The sequence below is a fragment of the Cydia pomonella genome, chromosome 20 (genome assembly GCF_033807575.1).
Source record: "Cydia pomonella isolate Wapato2018A chromosome 20, ilCydPomo1, whole genome shotgun sequence".
NCBI lineage: Eukaryota > Metazoa > Arthropoda > Insecta > Lepidoptera > Tortricidae > Cydia > Cydia pomonella.
The window spans coordinates 3507191-3532217 of record NC_084722.1 but is presented as its reverse complement, the minus strand read 5'-3'; the positions used below and the strand labels follow the sequence as shown (position 1 = coordinate 3532217).

The 25027-nt window shown below is 36.8% G+C and overlaps 1 protein-coding gene across 3 annotated transcripts in view; it reads left to right on the top strand.

Annotated features, from left to right (window-relative positions):
* The first annotated feature begins 1212 nt into the window (after positions 1 to 1212).
* LOC133528949 (proclotting enzyme-like) overlaps positions 1213 to 25027 on the top strand; it is a 48945-nt gene continuing 25130 nt past the window's right edge. For all 3 annotated transcript variants that reach the window (XM_061866471.1, XM_061866470.1, XM_061866469.1), the window contains exons 1-3: positions 1213 to 1362; positions 16529 to 16732; positions 17398 to 17804. In XM_061866471.1, coding sequence (XP_061722455.1) covers positions 1360 to 1362; positions 16529 to 16732; positions 17398 to 17804 — 614 coding nt within the window. In that variant the 5' untranslated portion in view covers positions 1213 to 1359. The remainder of the gene's footprint in view (positions 1363 to 16528; positions 16733 to 17397; positions 17805 to 25027) is intronic.

The window sequence follows — 25027 nt, the reverse complement described above, 5'->3', positions numbered from 1 at the left end:
TTTTCGCAATTTTTCGTTTATCTGTGCTATAAGATGTTTGTACCAAATTTCAAGATTCTGAGTTCACGGGAAGTACTCTGAAGGTTTTGATTCCCTTGCGAGTGTCGAAGATTTGCGGAAATTTGCGGCATAAACTGCTGTATCTTGTGATTGCGTTGGCTTAGAAGTTTAATTTTTTCACAGTTCCAAGGGACAGTAGACCTGAGTATTTGATATAAATTGCAGCTTGATATGTCCACGCGTTCCTGAGAAAAAAGGTCTTGACAGACAGACAGATGGACGGACGAACAACAAAGTGATTCTATAAGGGTTCAGTTTTTTTCCTTTCGAGGTACGTAACCCTAAAAACAACTCATCTACACCACCCATCTTCCAAAACATCTTCACATATTAACATTCATTACCATCATTACCTTTCATAACAACACATCAAAAATTCAGACCATCCCACAGACCTTACGGATCTGCCGCCGCCTGTAAACTTCGCGGGGCTTAAATGATCTTGAATGTTTTACAAAGTACATATGGTCCCTTAAATTTTTGACATAGGCATCACGGAAAGCTCTTATTCCTGCATTAGTACGGAAAAGTAGCAGCATAGATTGTATTGTAATAGTTATTTACGATACAAGTGCACAAAATAGGAAATTCGCAAAGAGTGGCGATAAACTAAAATCGACACGAATTGCTAATTATCTATTCGCACGTGTATCGTACAACGTTTTACAGTACATATGGTTCTTTAAATTTTCGACATATGCACGGAAAGTGCTCATTCCCGCACGCGTGCGGGAAAGGAAAGTAGCGTCTATTATGTACTGTAAAATCGTTTATGACATCATCTTTGCGGAAGTACTTTAGTACTAAGAAGAGCTCTGAACCCCTAGTGTAAATTTATTAATTATTAAATTTATTAGACTTGAGTCTCAAATAAGAATACGGGATATCTATGTAAGTACCACAGAAGTGACCTTTTTCTATTTCTGAAATGTGTTTGACCCAAGTCGCTTCTTATTGTACGTAATATTGATCGTGAGGCCTCTTTATATTGGTTACCTTTTGATCCAATTCACTATCACTCGCGAAATCATTAGGAATACACGCAATGCCTGCATCTTGCAAACTTAATAACTTGAATCATAATAACCAGTTTGCGCACACGCACGCAACAAACCTATACCTATCTTCCTCCAACCCGCACTTAATGACCTTTAATGATACGTCTGTCTCTGTCTAGAGGCTATCGTAAACTTGACCTTTTATTATTCTTGTCATTCTTAGAGTGAAGTGCGTAGGAGATGCCCGTTTTATTAAAAATAATAAGGAAATACGTGAAATATTAGTGAAAATACTTTTAAAATGGTAAGAATAGTGTTTTTTCCTTAACTAGTGTTGTGTTTAAGTGAAAATGTAGTGATGTTAAAGGAAGTTTTTTTTAATGATGTTTTAATTAGTGTTGTGCGTTGTTTACCGGTTCTGACGGTAGTTTTTTTTTAAATTATTTACGGCGTAACGGATGTTCTAGGTGGAAAGACTGGTTTGTAATGGATTTCGATATGTTTAGTTATTAGGTTACTGTAAGTAGAAACAGGCACATAACATTTTCATGAATGTTACCTCCGTTTGTAATAGATTCACAAGGGAGCAAAATGAATATTTACGGCGAGGGCGTACATTGAATCCGGTACGCAGCGAAGGGTTCTACAATTCTAAAATAGAATCCTGAGCGTAGTGAGGTATTCATGTGTTAACGCCCACGGTGGAAATAATTTTGCTACCATGTGACACATACTGCTTTTCACATTACCGATGAGAACATTATTGTTCCAAAATATTATTGAAGCTAATAAAATTGTACCCAAAAATACAAACAATCGTATCCTAGAACAGAAAATTGACACTTTGATCCCTCCTACCAGGGAAGAAAGAGCCCTTTTTCGAATAGGTGATCTGAACATAAATTTTGGGACATGATATATCAACATAATCCAGTTGTAACACAAAAGTTGTTTCCTGGTACAAAACGTATTATGACAGATCTTAAAATATACAACTAAGCCCCGTTTTTCTATCCCAGATAGGTACCAACATGACACTGTTTTCGTACAAATTTTGTACAAAAACAACACAATATTTTTACAAAGACAGTATAATTTTGTACAAATTCAATACAATTTTGGACAAAAACAGTATTTGTTTATGGAATTGAATCGAAACAATTGGTTTATGGAATATAAAAATCATTAAATTTAAAAATTAAAAAGCTCACCGCAAATAATCGATTTTAATAAAATGTATCTAAGAACCAACTAAATTGGTTCACCTGTTTACGAGCCACACAGACACACACATAGCGGTTAACACTTACTTACTAGTAGGTACAGCATACCTCTTGCATCGGGAGTTAAAAACAATATTTTAGAGGAAAGGGGATGGCCGCTTCCCCATACAAACGTAGTCCCCATTTTCCTCTCTTTATATTAACATTTTTTTAACATAATGTGATGTATTTTTTTTTTAGTATATTACCCGTGGCTATGTACCTACGTTTAACTTTTTTGATTGATATTGTAAAAATTAGGGACGAAAAAAAGTTTTCATACAAATTTTTAAATGTTCGTAACACTTATCTTCTTTTATCTAGCGATATCCCGGCTTTTGCCAGGGTCCGCTTTCCTGCTTACTTGTTCGAAACACTTATAATGATTAAAAATTGGAAAAAAATCAAAGGGGCATAGCTGTGGTTGATTTGATATAATTACAACACGTGTCGAAATTATGTCCATAATGTTAATATTCAGAGAGAAAAATGAGGACCACGTTTGTATAAAAAGTCGATTTCGCATGGGTCCTCTTTCGTCTTGTGACGGGCAACTATAAGATTTAGGACATTTATTTACATTTAATTGTAAATATTTACTTTTTTTTTAAATATAAAATAACTTATTAAAACGCATAAAATACAAAAAAGAATATAACTAGATATAGAAACATCTATATACATATATTTACAAATAAAAAATGGGGGCTAGCTCGTCGTCGCCCGATGGTAGGGTGCCCAGAAGGCTGGTGACATTACCGCGCTGTATGGCGATGCCAATTCTCTGGGCAAGGAAAGAACCAGCCCCTATGGTCACCCGTAGCATCTATGAGACGCTTTGCCAGCTCTCTAAATATAATATATTTATATAATAAATAAATATAATATACAGGGTGATTCAGGAGACGTGAGCAGGTTCAACCCTACTTATACAGTTAATATTACTGCATCGTTTAACATCGTAAGTTAGTTAAACCACCACATCTTTTTATTTATTTTTTACTATTTGTTAAATAAGAGTTTAAGTCTCTAATCATGGTCACCCTATAATGAGTAATTGATAAAGATACCCAACCTCTTTAACTGTAACGACAGCACTTAATAAAGAATAAAATAAATTGTCACTTTTGACATTGTCAACAGTCACGTTAGTTGATATTGTTGAATTCTGCAAAAAAAGTTCTTTAAAATCATGCCTCCGCCTTATCATTATTCAAACATTGAAAGATGCGACATGGTAAGGCTTTACTACCAGACCAATAATACATACAGAGCAAAGGACTTATTCCATGAGCGTTACCCGAATTTGCCAGTGCCAACACATGGATTAATACTCCGGATGGTTCAAAATTTACGTGACTATGGGCAATTTACAGTGCCCACTCACGCTCAAGCACGAGGTGGCCAGCATCGTGATTTAGAAAGGTTGGACAGACGAATTCTAAATTATTTTGCTCGAGACCCGCGGCGAAGTACACGGAAAGCTTCCAGACGATACCATGTGTCTCAGTCTTACGTTTGGCGGTTATTAAATGCTACGGGGCTTCACCCGTATCACTACCAACCGGTTCAAGATATGTCGCCAGATGATTTCCCCTTAAGAAGGCAGTTTTGTCAGTGGCTTTTGGAGAATGAACAAGCAAACATTCTTTGGACCGACGAGTCAACTTTTATGCGAATCGGACTTTTCAATATTCACAATGAACACTACTGGAGTGTTATGAACCCCCATCTCACGCGACGGAATGCGTATCAAACACGCTTCAGTCTCAACGTTTGGGCTGGAATAGTGAATAATACCATCATTGGACCTCATTTTATTGAAGGACGACTTAATGGTGCTGCTTATTTGGACATTTTAAGAGACGTGATTCCGATCCTTTTGGACGATGTACCATTGCAATATCGTCAACATTTGTATTATCAGCACGACGGGGCACCGGCACATTATGAACATCGTGTCCGTGATTATTTGAACGATCATTTTCCGAATCGATGGATTGGACGCGGTGGGCCAGTCCCTTGGCCACCGCGTAGCCCTGATCTAACTCCACTAGATTTTTTTCTTTGGGGTGAAATCAAACAACATGTTTACGAACGCGAAAGTGCCACCGTGCAGGAACTACGGCAACGCATTATTACAGCTTTTGACACGGTCAAAGCAAACAATTTTGCTCTAGAGAGACTAAAAAATCATCACAGGCGACGGGCGGGATTCTGTTTACATCAAGGCGGCTCACATTTTGAGCAACTTTTAAAGTATCAATAATTATTGGTAATTACGTAAAATTATGACCTTATTTCACTAGAAAGAAGTTTCTTTTAATTTTGTTTCACTGTTTTATTCAGTTTTATTGTTTGATTTTACAATAAAAAAATTTTGCCATGCGATTTTCATACGTTTATTTATTTAAAGTAATGTTGCACTAGGTATCAATTACATACTTAAGGAAGATACGATGTTTCCAAAGTAAGTAGACTCCTCAGACGACATACGACATTTCAAAAGTAACTCGACCGACGTGTTATCTGCTTAGGCTGACAATCAATTTGATTTGACGTTGACTAGACAAATGAGAACCGGTACTTGACTGAATTATTCTAATTGTAGAGTGACCAAACTTAACGTGCAAAATTAAAAAAACTTTATTTTTTTTAACACTTCAAAAAAATTAACCTAATCACACTAATACTAGTATGAGAGAGTAGCTTATAGTTAATTGAATCCGTAGGGTTGATCCTGCTCACGACTCCTGAATCACCCTGTATACCTAATATATTTAGGTATATTTACATTTTCACGTCACTGGTTGTTTTCGGTTACATTGTTCGACGACCGGTTTGGCCTAGTGGTTAGTGACCCTGCCTACGAAGCTGATGGTCCCGGGTTCAAATCCTGGTAAGGGCATTTGTTCGTGTGATGGGGTGTTTTCTATGTATTTAAGTATTTATAAATATTTATATATTATATATATCGTTGTCTAAGTACCCTCAACACAAGCCTTATAGAGCTTACTGTGGGACTTAGTCAATTTGTGTAATAATGTCCTATAATATTTATTTATTATTATTGTTTAAAATACCTAAAAGAAAAGCCTTATAGTTACTATTAGCAAATAATCACGAATTGGTTTAAGTTTAAAAAAAATCGTAAGCTTGAGTTTAACAACCGATCTAGATAGCACAATACGGCAGCTGTGTTTTGATATAACAGAATTGTTTTTTTTTTTATAAATAAATAAATATTATAGTACATTATTACACAAGTTCCACAGTAAGCTCAATAAGGCTTGTGTTGTGGGTACTTACACAACGATATATATAATATAAAAAATATTTATAAATACTTAAATTCATAGAAAACACCCATGACTCAGGAACAAATATCCATGCTCATCACACGGATGAATGCCCTTACCAGGATTTGAACCCGGGACCATCGGCTTCATAGGCAGGGTCACTATACATCTTAAAATATTAAAATCATTTTGACGACGCAGTATTCTGTTGCGCCACGTGTTCCGGTGCGGGATTCGGCAGATTCCCACGAAACCGCCGAAATATCACACCCTTCGGCCAGAAGTGCGCGCTCGCGATGGTTTCCAGCAGCGGCCGCGGGACGCGCACCACAAACGAGCTGAGGTGCACGTAATGCCGCGATGGCAGCTGGAACACTTTCAGCTCATACCAGGGGGCGTATTAACCCTAGGGCATGGCCCCCGGCCCGGGGCGACAGGCTTCATAGGGCGGCAATACAGGGCTTTTTTCCTTAACTGTGTTTTTATACTACGTCGGTGGCAAACAAACATACGGCCCGCCTGATGGTAAGCAATGTAATCTATGTACGCCTGCAACTCCGAAGGAGTTACATGCGCCTTGCCGACCCTAACCGCACCCTCGTTAAGCTCTGGCAACCTTACTCACCGGCAGGAACACAACACTATGAGTAGGATCTAGTGTTATTTGGCTGCGGTTTTCTGTAAGGTGGAGGTACTTCCCCAGTTGGGCTCTGCTCTAGATCTGGAATGACATCCTTTGTGCTGTGCCCTACCAGCCTACCACACAAAGCGAGATGACGTTCACAATGCCCATACCTCTCTTTTGGACGTAGTTTAAGGACATATCGTTGTCTAAGTACCCTCAACACAAGCCTTATTGAGCTTACTGTGGGACTTAGTCAATTTGTGTAATAATGTCCATTAATATTTATTTATTTATTTGGAATATAGCGTATTAATTGGTGTGACTTACTTCACTGGCTCAGTGACCCAAAAAGGATCTTGGCCTCTGACACGAGAGAACGCCACTCTGCCCTATTATACACCCTTCACGCCAGTTGGATACTCCGAGGGCGGACAGGTCTTTTAGGGTTTCGTGTAGCACGATGTATTTTATTTTGCGGTGTTATCACTTTGGGTCATCAAGTGGACCCGGGTATGTCCTTAAACTACGTCCAAAAGAGAGGTATGGGCAATGTGAATGTCATCTCGCCTTGTGTGGTAGCGTAGGGCACAGCACAGCAGATGTCATTCCAGATCTAGAGCAGAGCCCAACTGGGGAAGTACATCCACCTTACAGAAAACCGCAGCCAAATAACACTTGACCCTACTCATAGTGTTGTGTTCCTGCCGGTGAGTAAGGTTGCCAGAGCTCAACGAGGGGGGTGGGGTTAGGGTCGGCAACGCGCATGTAACTCCTCTGGAGTTGCAGGTGTACATAGGCTACGGAGACTGCTTACCATCAGGCAGGCCGTATGCTTGTTTGCCACCGACGTAGTATATAAAAAAAAAGAAAAAAAGTTAGTATTTCAAAACAGTGTAAACATAAATATTATTTCATTTCATTTCATTTCATTTATTAATTGTATAGTCATGTACATACATTATTAAGGTGTTGCAATACAATTCAGTAAGTCAGTCCATGACGCCCTGTGAGGACATACAATAACAATATACTACCTTACAAATCTAAGCTAATCATTATAAAATAAAATTATTCGTCATGATCATCATCCGAATTTACAAATACCTACACAAAATTTTAATTATTAATACATTTAAATATGTTACAATTATATGGATAAATAAATAGTCAGTACAGTAATAATTCAAAATAAAATAGCAATTATAAATTATTCAAATCACTTCTACGTAAAAACATTATACTACCTAAATATCTTATCAGTATAACAAATAATATCGAAACATCCGCCCTTGACATCAGAAGTCAAGTGGACGACCGCTTCTCTATCATGTACGGTCAGCAAAACTATTCGCTTAGCACGCCTACCTAGAAAAATGTGAGATTATCTATGAAAAGGGACCTTATTGTCGGTGGCGCTTACGACATTATCACCGATGCTCCCATATTATAAACAACGCCGCGCTACGTAGTGCGGCGTAAGCGCCATCGACAATAAGGTCCCTTTTCATAAATAATGTCACAAATGTATGTACATTAGCCACAGTTAATGCCCCTGTGAGATGAGTGAAGAAGAGGCAGGTAATATAAATAAATTAAATAAATATTATAGGACATTATTACACAAATTGACTAACAATAAGTCCCACAGTATGCTCAATAAGGCTTGTGTTGAGGGTACTTAGACAAAGATATATATAATATATAAATAATTACAAATACTTAAATACATAGAAAACACCCATTACTCAGGAACAAACATCCATGCTCATCACATGAATAAATGCCCTTACTAGGATTTGAACCCGGGATTATCGGCTTCGTAGGCAGGGTCACTACCCACTAGGCCAGACCGGTCGTCAATATCGGATATATGTGCAAGTTATGATAAATTTCTGTAATTTTCGAAAATTTGAGGAAACTTTCACAGAAAACGAAGCTCTCAGTTTGGAAATGGAAAATTATGATTCCCACACAAAAATATGAGAAGCTTCCACAATTTTACTATGAGCTAATTTTGCAATTTTGAAAATTTCCCAAGCACAAAAGTTAAAATGGGGACTACGTTTGTATGGCGAACGCTCGCGCATAACAGATCTAGTAGGCAATATTCTATTGGCTCTTAAGAGGAAAGGAGACGGCCGTTTTTCCGTACAAACGTAGTCCCCATTTTCCTCTCTGGAGCTTGACATTATGGAAAATATTTTTGCAAAATTTGATGTATATGAACCCTAGCTATGTCCCTACTTTTGACTTTTTCGGATTTTTTTATTATTTTAAAAAACTAGGAGCGAAAAACAGATTTCATACACATTTTTAAATGCTCTTAACCCTTATAATAATTTAAAATTCGAAAAAAACCAACGTTAGGACATAGCTGTGGTCGATATACAACAAATTGTGTCAAAATATTGTCAATAATGTTAATATCCAGAGAGGAAAATGAGGACTACCTTCGTATGAAAAGGCGATTTCGCGCGGGACCTCCACTTTCGTCTTAACAAACACATCCTTCGCTACGCATTCTCGCATATTTCTGGTGGAAACGGAGCCTAAATATTATTAAAATCTTTACCAAATAAAAATGCTTATTAACCTAAACTTATCGTTTCTAAGTATAGTAATCATGAAACATCTGCCCTTGACATTAAGCAATATTTTGCTCGTCTAACTCACAAGCATAAGGAAAACCCGGTAATTACTCGTCTGTGGGATTGTTTGTGCCTCTTAATTGATTACCGGCATAGGCCGAGAGCGAGTGTAATTAATAGTGGGAAATAATCTGTGTAATCAATTAGAGTGCTAATACGTATATTTTAAAAATAGTGTAAAATAATACCAACAATGGAACAGGTTAATATATTAAATATTTTAATTTGTGTTTTAACGAAATTACCCCTTAGGGGTCATATATTAATTACGTTACACGTTCAGGGAGGGAGGGGTCGTGAAAATGTGACATGTTGTGACATGGGGGAGGGGGAGCCACACACTTTGTGACGTCACTTTAACTTATTCTGTAACCAATAATTGTTTTGATTTTTTGTATTCGCTGTACAGTCAAATAATTAGTTTTTGCAATGATAATCGTTTTTATTCGTGTAATTTTTATACCTAATCAGTTTTGTGCTGTAAAACTTCTAATATTGCTTTTAGAAAAAATATTTTCATACCATAATGATAACTAATTCGAATTTCCGATTTCGTTAAAAACTAACATGGGGGAGGGGTTTGCTAAATGTGACCAGATGTGACAAGGAGGGGGGGAGGGGTCAAACAATCATGAAATTCGTGTGATGTATTTTATGGATGACCCCTTTATTGGGCACACTTAGATATTATATGGCAAAAATGACCAACCTATGATATCATATTGTTTTTTTTTATCCAATATTTTAGTGCTTTAAATAGGCAATGAGGCTTAAATCGTGTATTTTTAAATCTAAATTAAAAAACATATAAACCGAAATAAATGTCTTACATTGAAGTGACCTAGGTCTCCAGTGCCCGAGGCCGGTTTGAATATCATTCTTATTATTTTTTATTTTATCTTATTTATTTATGGTTCATCAACAATTGTTTACATCGATACATTAAAAACATACTAGCTAATATACTTATGTAGGGAATGGTAGCTCAATCACTTACAGGTACACGCTGCATTATAATTAGTAGAGCTCTCACAACTGACCATATTGTATTTCTTGTGAACTTGCCTTGCTATCGTACGACGTACGTCATTTATTTTAGTTGAATGTAACTTTTATTTTTGTATTTAATATTAAATAATAAAAATAAAAATTTTATGGGACATTATTACACAAATTGACTAAGTGCCACAGTAAGCTCAATAAAGCTTGTGTTGAGAGCACTTAGACAACGATATATATAATATATAAATATTCATAAATACTTAAATACATAGAAAACACCCATGACTCAGGAACAAATATCCATGCACATCACACGAATAAATGATTAAAAAATATGTTGTATTTATGTTTATTATACCTGAAACGAAAGGAAAAAATATATTCAAAATGTTTGGGCTACAGGGAGTGTCATAGTAATAGCCAATAACTAAATATTCATAAAATAGTATATATTATTATTTTCAAAAAATATTATCTTGCGATAAGCGATATTGACTTGACTACCAATGTCAGTATCCTTACATAATTAGAATCAGTTTAGTTCAAAGTACTTTTTAATTAATTTAATGCCAACAATGGGACTAAATAAAGATTATGGGACAATTTTTTTACAAATTGACTTAACTCCACAGTAAGCTCTATAAAGCTTGTGTCGTGGTTACTAGACGATACATAACACGACGAACATTCTATTACATTACAATACCTACATATAAATGTGCTCCCATTTTCAAATTCCATCAAATATCTTAAATGTATTCCTGAAAGCTGCAACTAACTCTCAGCCAACTACTTTTCAGTTTTATGATCTTAAAACGGAAGTTATTCGAAAGTAGGTTCTTCCATACTTTGTCTATCAATGTGCTATCTTGAATTTTTCCGGTAATAAAAGTTGGAGAGCATTTGGGGGCCAATTCTGTCATGACTTTTTAGTCAATTTGTGTAAGAAATGTCCCTATAATATTTATTTATTCTAGTATTAGCAGATATATGAACAAAAAAAAAAAACAAAAGCATAAAATTAAAAATGTAAATACTTGTAACAATACCTAACCTACCTAAGGCTGTACCTAAGGCTGGAGGTAATCAATATGTGTACAAAATAAAAAACTAAAAATATGAAGAGTGCCTGAAAATAAAAAAATACCCTCTTTGTTTCTCCTATTGTCAAAAATTGTGGGAGCATCAAACGAACTCAGTATTTTTTTAAAACATAACCATGATAACCTGCAGTCAGGTATGGCAGAAAACCTTATTAACTTTAAATTTAGCACCGGCTTACTCACCACACTTCGGCGGACCGGCTCCACATTTTGTTCTTCTTATAAGTAAAATGCTTGGTTTTATTTTAAAATTGTAATAGTTGGCCCATCATCAACATCACAAGCAAACAATTATTTATTTCTCCATAGTAATAGTAGTTACAGTCAGCATTTCACAGTATGTACATCTCGTCAGTAAATCTGAACCTGAATCTCTTCAAGGCTAGGGTAAATAGGTATCTCGTAGGTAAGCGTGCTCCACCGTAGACCGCATCATTACTTACCATCAGGTGTGATCGTGGTCAAACGCCTGCCTATCCTCCATAAAAATCCTCCTAATGCGCACCATATAAAAAAATTGGCTGTCGAATTTAAATCAATAATGAAAGAAACATCGATAACACGACAACGAAACAACGATACAAAGAAATTCTAATATGTTCCAATTGAAAATGATTTAAATTTCTTTGAAGTAATTATCTAATGTCGATGTAACTTTAAATCAAAATTAAAAACAACTGAACGATGTATGTTCGCACTATCGCATAACCGCGAAAACGGAAATTCGCAAATTGCGGGGATCTTTCTCTTTTACTCTCACTAAGACGTAATTAGAGTGACAGAGAGAAAAATGCCCGCAATTGACGACCTTCGATTTTTGCGGTTATAGCATAGCCCTGGTGCCGCTCGTTCAGCAAAACTTCCGAAACTTCTAGCTACTCGTATTTTTAAAATATTTGCATTTTATGTCTATCCTTGACGTGTTTGGCCTTTGACTTACTTAAATCGTAATTATGAATAGCTGATAATCATTTTAATTTATTTTGGCACCATTTGAACAGAACAAACGTCATATTTTCGTAGAAATTTGACATTAATCATTGCTAATGCCATGCCGAGTCAGCTTGGTCCTTGGTCCTTCTTTATTTATTTATTTAAACTTTATTACTCAAAATATATACAACAATGTGCAAATGGCGGACTTAATACCAAATGGCATTCGCTACCAATCAACCATAGGGCCAGACAGAGATACCTAGAATTGGTGCAGAGAAAGAAATATATTGAATGAATAAAAAAAGCAAACCATACTTATAAACTACATAAATAAATAATAACTATATAAACTACCACATATTTATAAAATACATACTATAAATATAATAATGATGGATATAATTCCAACTTTAGTTTTAGCAAATGCTTACGTAACATCCGCTTGAAAGAAAACTTACTTTATTATTTCTAATTCAAAACCAGAATCGCCCCCTGGCCACTTGCCAGGCCTCGAGCATCACACACCAACATCCTAATTTATAAGATTGGTCTGTCCAAGATCCTGAATGACCGAACGAACTTTCGCGATTGCTTCCCGTACTTATGCTTATTAAGTTGGCTGGCGGCCATCTTATGAAGTCCAGGATGTATTTGCGGGAAAGCAACTTTGTACTAGAGTTAATGTTCATTAATTATACTTAGTGCTTCGCAAGTAATGAAATTAGAAACTTGAAGCTCTGAAATTATCTATGATAGGATTCTACTTATTGAGTTAAAGATTAATCGACGAATTGATCACTTCTGTCTTATACGCTACATAATTTTGTTTTATGTTATCATAGTTCCTATCATAGTATCTATACAAAAGTAATTTACCATAAGACATATCGATAAATAACTAGGAGCGGTTTATATTTTATTTACTTTTGTAAGAAAAATATCATAGAAAACCGACCTCTGTCTCTAGGCCTATGATGATACACGAAAATGCATCGTAAGCAATTATTTGCGTGCGTGTCACTCACAAGCGGTATTATGTAATAAGGTCCGACCGAGATCTCGGTCTCGGTCTCGGTCTCGGCATTCTCGGCCAAAAATCGAGCCGAGATCTCGGTCTCGGCTCTCGGCCAAAATGGGCCGAGATTCTTGCCGAGACCGAGAATAGGCAATCATTGGTAAATTTGAATTTTCCGCGCACGAGCGCCCTGGCGGCGGTCTAAGCCACTCGTTGGTTGCATCGCCCGGTTGGTGTGACGTTTTTTGTGATTTCAATTGGTTTCGTAGCCACATTTTTAGCCAGTTACTTATCAAATACTAAGTGTTGGGATCGGATAGGCGCGGTTACAAGTAATGACTTGTTCATTTGGTTTTTTTCGTTTTGTGGTTGTTGTTATTGATGAATAAATGAGTATATATTGTTATCGGGATGTAACTTAGATTAACTTGTTGTGAGTGGCAGATGACACTGGATATTTTATATACTGTACTGGAATTTTAAATATATTTGTGTTAACGGAAAAAAGCAAAGCAGTAGGTAAGTACAAAACGACACCTGTGGTGGATATTTTGGGTTACAATATAGAACTCTTTATTTTGATTATTGTTATTTTATCTCCTTTTATGCACATCTGTACCGAAAAAACCGGCCAGGTGCGTGTCGGACCACGCATAATGGAAGGTTCCGTACCTTCATACAATACAAAAAAGCCGTACAAGCAAAAGAGCGTATGTTAGTGGCACTTTCGTCGCTTTAATAAGAAGATCAGTTTTTTTATATCTCTTAAATGGCTTAACCGACCATATTCAATATAATTTTCCTGAAAAATTATTTGCTTATTAAGCTTTATTATTTAGATTTTTTTAATGGTTTTGCTCTCCCGGTTCAAAAGTTAGAGGGGATCACACCTTTTTTTTTTTTGAAGCGATTATTGTCAAAAGTATTTATTTGGTCAAAAAAACATTTTTAGCAACCTTTCTGTATTTATAAAGACCAACCTAACGATGAGCCACATGGTTATTTTTTTAAACTTTTTGTTACATTTATACGGAGTATATATTTTACATTTTTTTTTCGAAACGAAACGACTTACATAATACATCTACACCTACGTTCCAACTTTGGTTATAAAATATACCGTATAGTTTTTGAGTAAAATGGCTGTGAGATATGCACAGACCGACAGACATAAGGACATGACGAAACTAAAAGGGCCAAGGGTTTTTGCCATTATGGCTACGGAACCCTAAAAATACTATTTAATAGCGCTATGAATTGATTATGATAACTTTTTTCTGATAAATCGTCGAATTTCGATTATAAAAACATTTTAGTGCAAAATTCGTCTTTTTTTTCTATTTTATAAATTCTCGGTCTCGGTCTCGGTCTCGGCCGAGAATCCCATTGAATCTCGGTCTCGGTCTCGGTCTCGGCCGAGACAAAAAAAGCGTTCTCGGTCGGACCTTATTATGTAATGGTTATGACAAGTTTAGGATTTGGGAAGAGTAAAGATGAAAAGAAACAAAGGTCATAAAGGAAAAACTTACCAAGGCTGATGGAATCGAACCAGCATCCTCCGTTTACGCGACAGATGCCTGAATCGCTCGGCCATCCAGGCTCGGTAGCATGGGTCGAAATATCCAAGTATATGTCAATTTCCGATGGCTTCTGGCGCCCCCTGGCTATCCCTAAGGCAGAACAATATAGTTCAAACTCCTAAACGCGGGTGACACTCGACCTTTCTGGCGCTCTCGGCTCAGAATTGCCCCGAGCAATTATTAGGGTTGGCACAACTTGACGTCCCTTTGCGAGCACAACCACAGATAAGATAATTACTTGAATTTTAACAACCCTAAACAGCCGAAAGGGATAGTGTCATACATTAGAAAAGGACAACATAATTCGTCCCTGAATCGCTGTCAAACTTCGATTTTATAGGAAGTGTCATTTCTGTACAGTAGTACAGTCAGCATCAAAAGTAGCGGATGAAACAACGCGCCAAAAGTATCTGACATTCCGGATAACTTTTGGAAATATAGATAAATTTCTAAAATTGGCGCTCAAAAGTATATCTTTTACAGTCTTAGTTGTTCTATATTAAAGACATCACTTTTTGTTAAGCTGTTACAGAATGTAGTATCTACATACTTATGAAACGTAATTTGATCCGCTACTTTTGATGCTGACTGTACTATTGTTTATTCTGTGCTTCTAACCGTATCAACTCAGGTGATTCCGGGGAAAGTAAGGATGGATAGGGAATTACTGACGCAGTGAACTTCAACATTCGTCACTTTGGCATTAAGCGAGAATAAAGGCAATTGAACTGTTCACTGTAGCTTTTATAATAGGTACTAATGACTGCGAGCTCTTAACCTCACGAGTCCAATCCGCGAGTTTGAACACAAAATATGATCTATCGAGCACGTGTTAAAGTGATTTTCATTAAGATTTACTGCTTTATACAATATCAACAAATGTTTGAAAAACAGTAAAATACAAAACAGTAACGTTGTTTGAATATTTTAACTACTCAAAACAGTAAAATTTACAGTCTTTTCACAACATTAAAATTTACTGTTTTGTTCGATAGGCTCATATAGAACTGTGTAAACTTGTAAAGCAATAGACGTTCATGCAATTTCAATTGTTTTAAACGTTATTTTTCTCAGTTAAAAAGAAAAACTCATTTTTCGCATCCTATTTGACTTCAAGATTCCTAAACTTTTGAAACGTTCCATGTTAGTATTATTTTATTGAACCTCCGCACTTGGTTAATCTAATTGCTTTATAACCATGTAGTATCATTAGAAAAATCTCGTATTAATATACTTAATACTTGGAAACGGGTATTTATGTGCAATGACGTCTGTGGTTTCCACGCTTATCAGATGGCGCGCTTTGAACGCAAAATAAACGGTTCGGTTTTATCTTTTTAGAAAAATATATTGTTATAATACTCCCGTGAGGCTCTACCTACATGGGCTCTTAATTCGTTGAGATCTATTAGATCTATGTAGATGGGCCATACACATTTTTTAGCAACCTCGTTCGCGTCTTTCTCTAGACATCATTAAGTTGAGGGACCCTAAAGCCTATTTTTCGCGTTCCCAGCGTTTTAGTTTTAATATTATTTAACAGTTTGAAAGACATCATGAATCAAGGATAGACCAAAAAGTAGACAATTGGAAATGCAGAAACTACGTTGGAGTCCGTCTAAGATAATTTTGCGCTGACTTGAACAGAACGAAGTGTGGTGTGTCATTACAAACGTCATATTTTCATAGACCTGGTCTACGACCACTACAACCTGTCGTTCTATTAAGTCAAATAAGCCAGCCAGGGGCTATTTCCAATCTGGTTTATCAAGGTTACAAAAACCACATTATTGTCTTTGACGATTGCATTGGAACTAGACTTAAATCGACCGGGATATAAACCGTGATTACGTTTTATATGTATTGTTTTTGAGCTCCCGATATTTATAGGTATCCCGGTGGATTTAAGTCTAGTGAAACTAACCGTGAATCATTCAAAACTATAATTGCATTGGAACATTTACTTTTTATACCTCTTAAATTACACACATTTGTTCCAGCTCAGAGCCCTCCTGCTAACGACAACCCTAGTGCTCACACAGCAGCAACAGACACCCCTATCACCATGCCCGAACGTCTTCAGCTACGAGCCGCCAGGAACGGAGCCCGGACGGTGGTATGGAGTGGTGAATCTGTCCACGGACAGCATATTGCACTCGGTGTGGATCAACATTGTGCTGGACAGCAAAGCTGACATACTTGGAGTAAGTATACATCAAAATTTGATCAGTTATGAGCCACCAGGAACGGAGCCGGGCCGGTGGAGTGATGAATCTGTCCACGGACGGTTTTAAGGGTTTTACTAGGAATTATTTATTACATAATTATTTTATTGCCTTACAAGATTAACATAAATCGTGCAGATGAATAGTTTGTATTGATAAGTAATGCTCACGAACACCAAGATGTAACCTGTCGTGTACTTGTAAATATAGGTAATTATCGATTTTAAATAAAATATTCACGGCATTAGTGCCCTTCATCTGTACAGGTAATTATGGCAATCGCCTATATTTATTTTCTGGTCTTAGACCCTTTCTTAAATTGACGCATTTGCTTCGAACAAAAGTTTCTTCCCAATTAATCGGGTGTCAAGTAGCATTTCGTTAACATAATATATAGAATGAAATGAAACGAAAAATCTTTATTTCCAGGCGACTATTGGCCGATTTCATAAAACTTACATATATATATATATTATTATAAAATATGTCTTTGAACAAAAAAACACAAAATTATGGCTGCGATATATTTCGCAACGCCACAGAGTCAGTTTGCAGGCCGTGTAACCTCCGGAACTTGCCACATTTCGGCCATAAATCCACCATCTTGGCTACATAAACCTACATCTTTTAATATTTTTTTCCAGAACTGGGTCGGTGACGTAACAACCACAGACAACACAGACTTCAAAATAGAAAACACAAAGATGAAAATCCACCCCGGCCCCGCGACCGCCGTACGATTTTTCGTCCAATACAACCCTTTAAACAAGGCCCCAAAATTGCAAGCCATACGGCTGAATGGAAGAGAAATATGCAATGCTAATAATCCTCAGCCGGCTATTGATAGGCCTGATGAGAGGCGGACGACGTCCAGGCCTCTAAGGCCGGATGATTCGGCGAGGCCAGGCCTAAGGCCGGATGATTCGGCCAGGCCTGTACTGAGGCCTGATGATATTCCTAAAGCCAAGCCGGTGCAGGGGCAACAGGCGGGGGCAGGGCCGGTGTATTCCTCGACGCAGGGACCGCCGCAGAACCCGGTTAATCTTAATATGTAAGTATTTTTTTACTTTTTTGATATTTAGTCTAAATTAGAAAGAGAACTGACTCGTACCTGCTATATTAAGTGTACTTTGAGTTGCTATAGAAGTATGCTTTATACTTTTACGTTTTTATTTCAGTTCTTATATATATTTGTTTATTAATTAACTAAGTAATTTATATACAGCTTATGCCCAATTGATTGACAATGCTCTCACTGCGTTCGAGCGACAAACTGCCTCGACCGAAATGAGTTTTTTTTTATACCACGACGGTGGCAAACAAGCATACGGCCCGCCTGATGGTAAGCAGTCACCGCAGCCTATGGACGCCTGCAACTCCAGAGGTGTTACATGCGCGTTGCCGACCCTTTAAAAACCTGTACACTCCTTTTTTGAAGAACCCCATACTGTAGACCCTCGGGAAAACCTCGGAAGGGAGCTCATTCCACAGCCGGAGCGTCCGCGGGAGGAAATTCCTCTTGAACCGCACAGTACGCGACCATTTAGGTTCTAAGGTGTGAGGATGAACTCCCTGCCGACGGCGAGCGGTGCGGTAATAGAAAGTGGCCGTTGGCATCATGTCAAACAATTCCTCAGAACACAGCCCATTGTACAAGCGGTAGAACACAAACAAGGAGGCAAAGTCTCTCCTTAGACTTAAAGGTTCAATACCGCTTGTGAGTTTGGGATCGTCAACGATTCCCAAACGAGTGCCTTTCATCCCTTGGTTAACAATCTACTATTAACCACTGTCCATAGGAGAAGACACTTTTTCTTAAATCTGTGTTTGTCTCATTTATTTAAATGTACTCAATCTAACTCAATGCTAATTACAACGAACAAAATGAGGCACTCGGGACCCATTACTTAGACGATCAATCGACCAATTACGAATTAAGTCACCAAACTCCTTTGTCTGTTGACTCATTAAATCTTCGTAGGTATACTTAAGGATCAATGTAAAAATACTTAGAAACACTATGTGGAAAACCGCAATAATGAAGGTAGCAAACTTTCGTTGCAGTAAATGCGTTTTAAGTATACCTAATCATCATCTTCCTCGTGTTGTCCCGGTATTTTGCCACGGTTCATGGGAGCCTGGGCTCCGCTTGGCAACTAATCCCTAGAATTGGCTTAGGCACTAGTTTTTACGAACGCGACTGACATCTGAGCTTCCAACCCAGAGTAAACTAGGCATTATTAGGATTGGTCCGATTTCCTCGCGATGTTATCCTTTACTGAAAAGCGACTGGTAAATATCAAATGATATTTCGTACAAATACCCGAAAAACTCATTGTTAGGAGCCGGGGTTAGAACCCGCGACCTCCGTATTGCAAGTCGCACGCTCTTACCGCTAGGCCGCCAGCGCTTTTTAATGATGAATTAATTTTTAACGTTGGTGAGTAGGTAGGTACTTAAAATCCGCCGTTAATGAATCAGACCTACTAGATATAGCAATAAACTTACTTTTACATACTATATGATATACATGCACATGTGTATGTTTTGTTGTGTCCATCAATAACAAAAAATAAATATGTTTGAAGTGGAATTTGCCACAATTCCTCGGACCTACACAATCACCATTCGAGGTCAGACTGTGGTTAGACGATATCAAGCCACAATCTTTTGTTTAGAAGAATAAGTTTTTTTTTTAATTGCCATTATTACAGGTGCAGTATAAAACACCTTTTCGGTGAAAGAAGACATCGTGAGGAAATCGGACTAATCCCAATAAGGCCTAGCTTACCCTCTGGGTTGGAAGGTCAGATGGCAGTCGCTTTCGTAAGAATTTGTGCCTACGCCAATTTTAGGGATTAGTTGCCAAGCGGACCCTAGGCTCCAATGAGCCGTGACAAAATACCGGGTTAACGCGAGGAAGATGTTTATGTGCGCACAAGTACCCAAAAAACTATCATTACTTGCTTACTAAATGTACACTATATTATGGCTGGATAAAATAAAGCCATTCAACTCATATGGATATTACGGATGTAGTAAACACAGATTATAGGTCGTGTCATTCACGAAGACGCGTGCCTTTGCGTAGTGTCATGTTATTAAAGGTTAGATTTGACAACTCTGCGCGTCATCGTGGATGACACGAACTATATCAGGCCAATTCGAGTTTAAGTTATTCGATCTGTTCCGATATGATAGTGATCTATCAGTCAAAAGACAACAAGACAAATCATAGTCACGTCGGGAACAGATCGAATAACTAAAACTCGAATCGAACTATAATTTATAAGATCTGGTAGCGCGTTTGTATGTGTCATATATTTTTATACACGTTCAGCGCCTGCTCTTTAAAGTATACGTAGTTGAAATAGATATAATACCTATGATGTATAAAGTCAAATACGACCCCAGATTTCCATGAGCCGCCCTGGACCTACCCCTGGGCTATTCGAAAACCAATGCCGTAAAGGACCTTTATCAAGTCCACACTAGCAAACGAAACCTTGTTGATACCCGAGAAAAAGATATAAACAATTATTTACTCCTTTCGCACCCATATTTATTTGGGTAGGATATAAAATTGTAATCCATCAGATCGAAAGGGCGTAAGTCTACGTAAATTAGTAATATTTTAGGCCTTTTTTGGCGAGCATGGTCCTCTCTTTGTAATCCACGATGTGACCGTAATTTACCTACGTCATCGTACAAAGAATAAAGCATTTATTCCAACCTTTTCTACAACAAAGTTGCAAATAAAATAACCGTACAATGAAAATGAAGACTTGTCTTTAGCAAGGCTCGTAAACCGGTTAAATTTCCAAACCGTTATCATGTACTTGGCGCAAAACCTTTTAATCGAAAAACCGTTATTTTTAAACCGGTTTCATGAGAACAGTTCTTGTCAAATTAACCGGTTTAGAACAATAAAAACGGGTTTAATCCTATGTCTGTGTCAAGGCTCGGAACCGGTTTTCAAAATACCGGTAAATACCGGTTTATTTCGGTTTTACTCCGAACTTTTATAAGAACGCGAACGTTTTAAAAACTTTATTCTAACCAAAAAAACCGGTTTATTCGACGACCGACGCAACGGCCGGTAGACCTTGTGGTGTGCCACGTAAACATAGACACCGACATAGGAAGAAACCGGTTTTTATTGTTCTAAACCGGTTAATTTGACAAGAACTGTTCTCATAATAACCGGTTATAAAATAACGGTTTTTCGAGCGAAACCGAAATAAAAAGGTTTTGCGCCAAGTACATGATAACGGTTTGGAAATTTAACCGGTTTCCGAGCCTTGGTCGGTGTCTTTGTTTACGTAGTAGACCACCAGGCCGACCGGCCGTTTCGTCACTCGTTGAATAAACCGGTTTTTAAGGTTACAATAAAGCTCTTTAAATGTTCGCGTTCTTATAAAAGTTCGGAGGGAAACCGAATTAAACCGGTATTTACCGGTATTTTAAAAACCAATTCCGAGCATTGTTCTTTAGACTTATTAGAATAAACATGTGATCGTGAGATTTTAGTCCGTATCGGTACTCGGTATGCTTTACGAGAGGTCAAACCCGCACAAACATATTCGTAACTCTATTTCGAGAATTTCAATTTAAGTAAACTGTGCTTTATACCGTTAATTATTTGCAAAACTTTTAAGCATGTTAATGGTTAACTTTGTCGAGTCGTGAAAGCTTTTACGACGTGATAAAGCTTTTGTTCATTATGCGATATTATGCTGAAGAAAACATTGTTAATTATGGCCGCCTTACGCTTGCACTTATAATGTTAGTGCCATTATCCGGGATTACTTTAAGTGCCGGTTTACCTTTAATCAATGCTTCTTGATGAAAATAGATAATGTTATTATAGATCGTGTTTTTTACGAAGACGCGCGCCTTGATTCGTAATATCATCTTATTAAAAGTTAGATTTGACAAATCTACGTGTCTTCGTGGATGACACGAACTATAGTAGTAATACCGCGTTTTTCAAAAGACAAGGATTTTTTACATGAATTTGGTTTACTTAATGTATCACTTTATTTTAAATAGGTGCTTGCCTGAAATAAAATCAATTTATTTTTATTTTTTTAATTATTGTAAAGAGTATACCGTTTGACATTGGAAGAGTTTTGATTATGGAGTGTGGAATTAAGAAGAGTTGAACTGTTGCAAGAGTGTCCAGCTGTCAGATATAAATAATAGTTCCAAATCTCTCCAGAGTAGCGCTAGAGTAGCGAAGAACCTAGGCGTTATTGACGGAGTGAATTGCGCTGTCTATGATTTGATTTTTTTGTTCAAGTACTCTAGGTATTGTAGCGCCACCTATTTAAAGTTTTTTGATGACACTTTTTGGTACATGGAGATTTCGTTCCTTAACTCCACCTTCCGTAGTTTTGATGAATGCTCTATATTTTTAACTGTCGCCACACTTGAGAACACTCACACGTAGGTACAGCAGAATTTTGAAATTAGCCTTTTTCGTACCTTTAATAAGAATACCTAAATAGTTTCTTCAAAGTGTTTAACTTCAATATCGCGTACTTAATTCACATTCACTCATTGATACATTTACAATATTTTTACTAGGTAGCTGTTTATTGTATTTATTCGGTTGTTAAGTTGTCTCCAACCGACACTTATCCTAGTTGCCTTATTTTTTTTTATTTTTTTTTCCTGGGAAAACTTACAGCTAATGTAACAAAATAGGTTTCGAAATAAAAACAGTAAGCCAATTACAAGTTTCCACAGGTAGAAACTGCATAAAGTTCATGGCGTGCGAAATTGCAGAATTAATAATAACTATTATGCTTATAACTATGTTGCTTGACAGTGAGACTGAGTCAAACATTCAACGAGAAGAACAATAATATTATAGGTAGAGTTTGGTGGTGCAAGAGTAGTGCCGACAACCCACCACGCAAAATAGGCGCGATAACATGACGTCGTGTTGCGGAAACCAAGCCCGCGAATACCTATAACCTATACCTGTAGGTAATGGAAATGTTAAAACTCTCTGCAAAAAGCTAATGACACCCACGTATCCGTGAAGATACATCATCTAAGCAGTACCTACCGGGCCCAGGTGCTTATAATGGATGAGTGTGTTATTGGATTCCTTAGTTGATGCTATTGATCGTATTTTTTTTAATAAGAAAATTATACAGTATGTCAGTGAACACCAATTCACTGTGAAATTCATATAAAAAGGTATACAATTATGTCATCAATAATATAACAAAGATATTAAAAATACAATCCAGCACACTACAAAAATATGAGAAGTTTTCAAAACTTCTCAAAATGGAGTATTGTAAAAATGCCTGAATTTTGGAATGCCATTTGTTTCTCAAAATGCCCAAAATTCAAATCTACGTGGTGTCATAATACCCAAATCTCAAATAACCTACATGTTGTCTCGTAAAACATTTTTTTATATTAATGCACTTAAGATATTTAATGTATTTAAAAAAAGAAGCCTCGGTGGAAATTCAGTATTTAATATATCATTATTTTTGACATTTAGGTATTTTTGAGACTTGGGCGATATCTTACTTTATTCTTTGGGCGATACGAAATATACGAATACATAAGTAAAAAGATATGATTATGACATTTGAATATTTTAAGAAGGAAACAATTTAACGTGCAGATATTTAAAAGACATAGCGCTACTTGCACCATCCCACTAACCCGGGGTTGAACCGGTTACGGTTACGGTTCAACCCGGAGTTACCATACTTACCAATACAATTTGACACTGGTTTAACTGTTTAACCGGCTAACCTCGGGTTAGTGGGCCTAAGTTGTTTTGAAATTTAGGAGATATAAAGACAATGGCATTATGATATTTATTTATTTATTTAATCTTTATTGCACATAAGAAAACACACTGTACAATAGGCGAACTTAATGCCGTAAGGCATTTTCTACCAGTCAACCTTTAGGCAAAGCAGACTATAAGTTGTAGGCGGTGCAAAAACATGAGGTATAGGTGATACAATTAGATACATGTACGAACACAATACAGTCATAAGAAATACACAAACATAAACATACATATATATAAATAATATTGATACAAATACATATACTTACATATACATAGGTACATACAATACCCATACATTTATCATCATCATATGTGCAATGAAACCAAAGCAGAATGATGATGAATTTATTATTTCCGTGTATTATCTTTTTATCATTTTCGTGCCTACTTACTGTAAAACAGCCATAGTAAACTAGCCTATTCCTCTTCCGTTGTTCTAAATCAAATTTGAATGTAACAAAACTTAAAAGCCTTTTATCTCCTCCCCCGATCCGGCTCGGTAATCCTAAAACTTAGACTTGCCGCTCGATTAATAAAGATGAAGGCGATCCAAGATTTAGGTTACGCAAGAATAAACGAGGCTTTATTAAGGAGACCTACTACCAAAGAGTGATTAATAGTAGAAGAAGAGTACCTAAAGCCTAAAAAATTGTGCTTAAGAGCAGCGAACATTTAATTCATGATCTGCCTATTTATCGCTCTGACATATTCGAGCGATAGATGCAAATAGACAAACTGCAGTGGCAGCATGGTTCCATTTTTATCGCTTGTCACTATACCCGTCACTTTTGCACTTACATACTTGTTAGAACGTGACAGGCATGGTGACAAATGATAAATGGTGCGTTAAACACGCTTATAGTACACGCACACTCACCGTAAGAATTTGATACGCAATGTAAAATTTACGGCCGTAAGCAACATTTTTTCTTTTTTTGGCGCTTATTAGGCCAGGTAACGAATGGTAAAAAAAAGTTATGGAGGGAAATGCTTGAAACACAATTAAGAGGCTGTCAATACCTAAAGCGCGCACACTGTCTATTTGTATCGGAGTAAATGAGATAGCACTGTCGCATGTTACTGGGCCTGGGCAAGGGAATAATAAGAAAAATATTTAAATAAAAAAAAGTGGATTATTAGTGTAATATTTTACTCAACAGCGGTTTAGATATAAATGTTTTGAAATTGTGATTTTAATTGCAGACCCATAAGTCAAAACAATAAAGACATAAAAACCGTTTAATTGTGATTTTAAGACCAATCTTTGCAATTATTTTCTATCGAGCCGATTTCGTTCAATCATGTATCGAGTACAAACACGGTCTTTGAAATATAATTAATATGAACATATATTTTTCTTACTTGACTAAAACAAATAGTCTTTCTTAAAAAACTGTTTAAGTAACATCAATTTCAAGGACATTGGGTGTTGACAGCCTCTT